The sequence below is a fragment of the Teleopsis dalmanni genome, chromosome 1 (genome assembly GCF_002237135.1).
Source record: "Teleopsis dalmanni isolate 2A chromosome 1, ASM223713v2, whole genome shotgun sequence".
NCBI classification, from domain to species: domain Eukaryota; kingdom Metazoa; phylum Arthropoda; class Insecta; order Diptera; family Diopsidae; genus Teleopsis; species Teleopsis dalmanni.
Window position 1 is genome coordinate 136265140 of NC_051846.1, and position 2295 is coordinate 136267434.

General features: G+C 24.7%; 1 protein-coding gene across 1 annotated transcript in view; it reads left to right on the forward strand.

Annotated features, from left to right (window-relative positions):
• LOC119666270 overlaps window positions 1–556 on the forward strand; it is a 2313-nt gene extending 1757 nt beyond the window's left edge. Inside the window, exon 3 of the mRNA XM_038075553.1 lies at window positions 488–556. Coding sequence (XP_037931481.1) covers window positions 488–556 — 69 coding nt within the window. The remainder of the gene's footprint in view (window positions 1–487) is intronic.
• Window positions 557–2295: the final 1739 nt, after the last annotated feature.

The window sequence follows — 2295 nt, forward strand, 5'->3', positions numbered from 1 at the left end:
TATTTTATTTAAATGAACAATTAGCCCACCCATAAATTATTATATAATATTTTTGGTCTCAAAAAAAAGTATGAAAGAATATAATGTATAATTTTTTAAAAAGTTACGACAAAACCGTCATACTTATATATTTATAGCCGCAGTAAAAATGTTTAATATTTTACTAATAAATATATTACATATATTCGTATGTAATGCGAGACTAATTACTAACTTAAAAGTTAAACATTCAAGCTGTAGTATTATGGACAGTAATGAGGTGTAATTTGAATTATTGTTTCGATTGGTTTCGCTTTTTAGATCCAAAATGTTCTCATTTATGTATTTTAGAATTATTAAATCATATATTATATATAATCAAAATTCAAAACTTAAAAAAAAAACGAAAAAAATAAAAATCAAAAAAATAGTCTTTAAACTTATAGTTTTTATTTTGATATTATTGGTGTTTTAGAATTTTTGCTTTAGCGAATAACGCCAAATTCAGATGGGAAAAGACTACGAAGACTACGAAGAACCACTGATTTCACCAGTCCGAAGTCATAAAATGTACTGAATATAAATTAGTTATCATTTACCATATATTGCTATGGATATATATATGGATATTGTATTTATATATTATAAAGATATATGTGTATATAATATATAATGTTATACCTGAATAAGCTAAACAAAATTTAAGTAAATTTTTCACAATGACGATTTTATTTAGTTTAAATGTTCTCTGTTGTTGATGATAAAGAATGGCAAAGTTCGTTTTTCTGAGTGGTTTATTCCACTGCGCTTTATTTGGATATAGAGGGGTTCTTGAGATATCGGGTTTTACAGTTGGATTTCAGGCACTGCAAACAAAACAACTAGTTAATCGTTGTTTGTGCAATTAACGTAATAGTTTTATATTTTAGCGCGTTTAGTTATTGTTTGTGTCATTAATATAAAAACTGTTTAATTTTAAAGCTATATATTACTATAATATGTAACGGTATTCATATGTATAGCAAAGTGGAAAATATTGTTCAAAATGCGGAGCTCCAGAAATCATAATCTAATATCTACTTTAATAATTTTTATGCATAAAATAAAAAGAAAAAATATATAAATTAATAATGATATATCAATCTGGTAGATACTTGTATATATAACTTATATATATATGTTAGAGGAACATTAAAAATATAACCAAACATAAGTTTAAAAAAAAACCTTAAGAAAGAAAATTTTGTTTATTTTGCATTTCTACATTAATTAAAAATCAAGTTTAAAGCTTTATGTAATTTGGATCTTAAGTGACTTTTATAGATTCAATTTAAACCACTTCAAGAATTTTTATATATACGCCTTTTAGTTATATTATTTTAAAATATGTTTGTAATTAATATTATCATTAAATTTATATCAAATTTCTTTGATATTGCATTGTATTATAGGTACGTAGCAACTTAAGCCCTCTCCGAATTAAATGGAAATGCTGTGTGTATTTTTCACTCTAGCAGTTACCCTCTATATGTAAGAGTACTGCATCTACTAAATTTTTCAAGATAGCACCTTTTTTTTTTTTTTAGCAATATAGTAGCTATTCTACCAATCACAACAGTTAAGATTCTGTCATACAAATGCATAGAAACTACATCAGGAAATATATGAAATATAATTGGCCATAAAAGACGGATTGCACTTGTTAGGATTTTGATTTAATACGATATTGCAATTGATTCAGATGTGGTAATCGACCTTCTATCGGAAAAAAAAGTACTAGACTACATCTTTTGAGTAAATTTCTGGCATAGGCTTCATTTCATTTTGTGATGAAGAAGCCAGATTTCAGTTTTTGGAATGATCATTATATATAAATATTTTTTAGTGCACATTTTATATCTGATGATTTGAATTTATTCCTCTGTAAAGCAGTGAACACTAATAAAAATATTATGCCATATCATATTTATATATTTTGTAGAATATAAATAAGAAAAAAAAGAACTTTTTATGAGTAACCAATTTGTTATGTTTGGTTTTAAAACTGGCAAAAAAATGAAGTGAACAGTTTTGAAAAAAATAAACTTTTACTTATACTTATATATTCGTTTTAAACAATTAAAGAAGTAAGTCTATGAATTCTTACTCGTAGAACATCAAACAATCTAAAAGTCGATCTTTTCTATCGACATTCGCTGTCAATTGCGTTGTGTTTTCACACTTTTTTCTAAAATAATTTAATATCAACAGTAAATAACGTTATGAAATCTTCTACCAAAATATGCTAAATAGATATAAAAGAAAAAAGTATATATG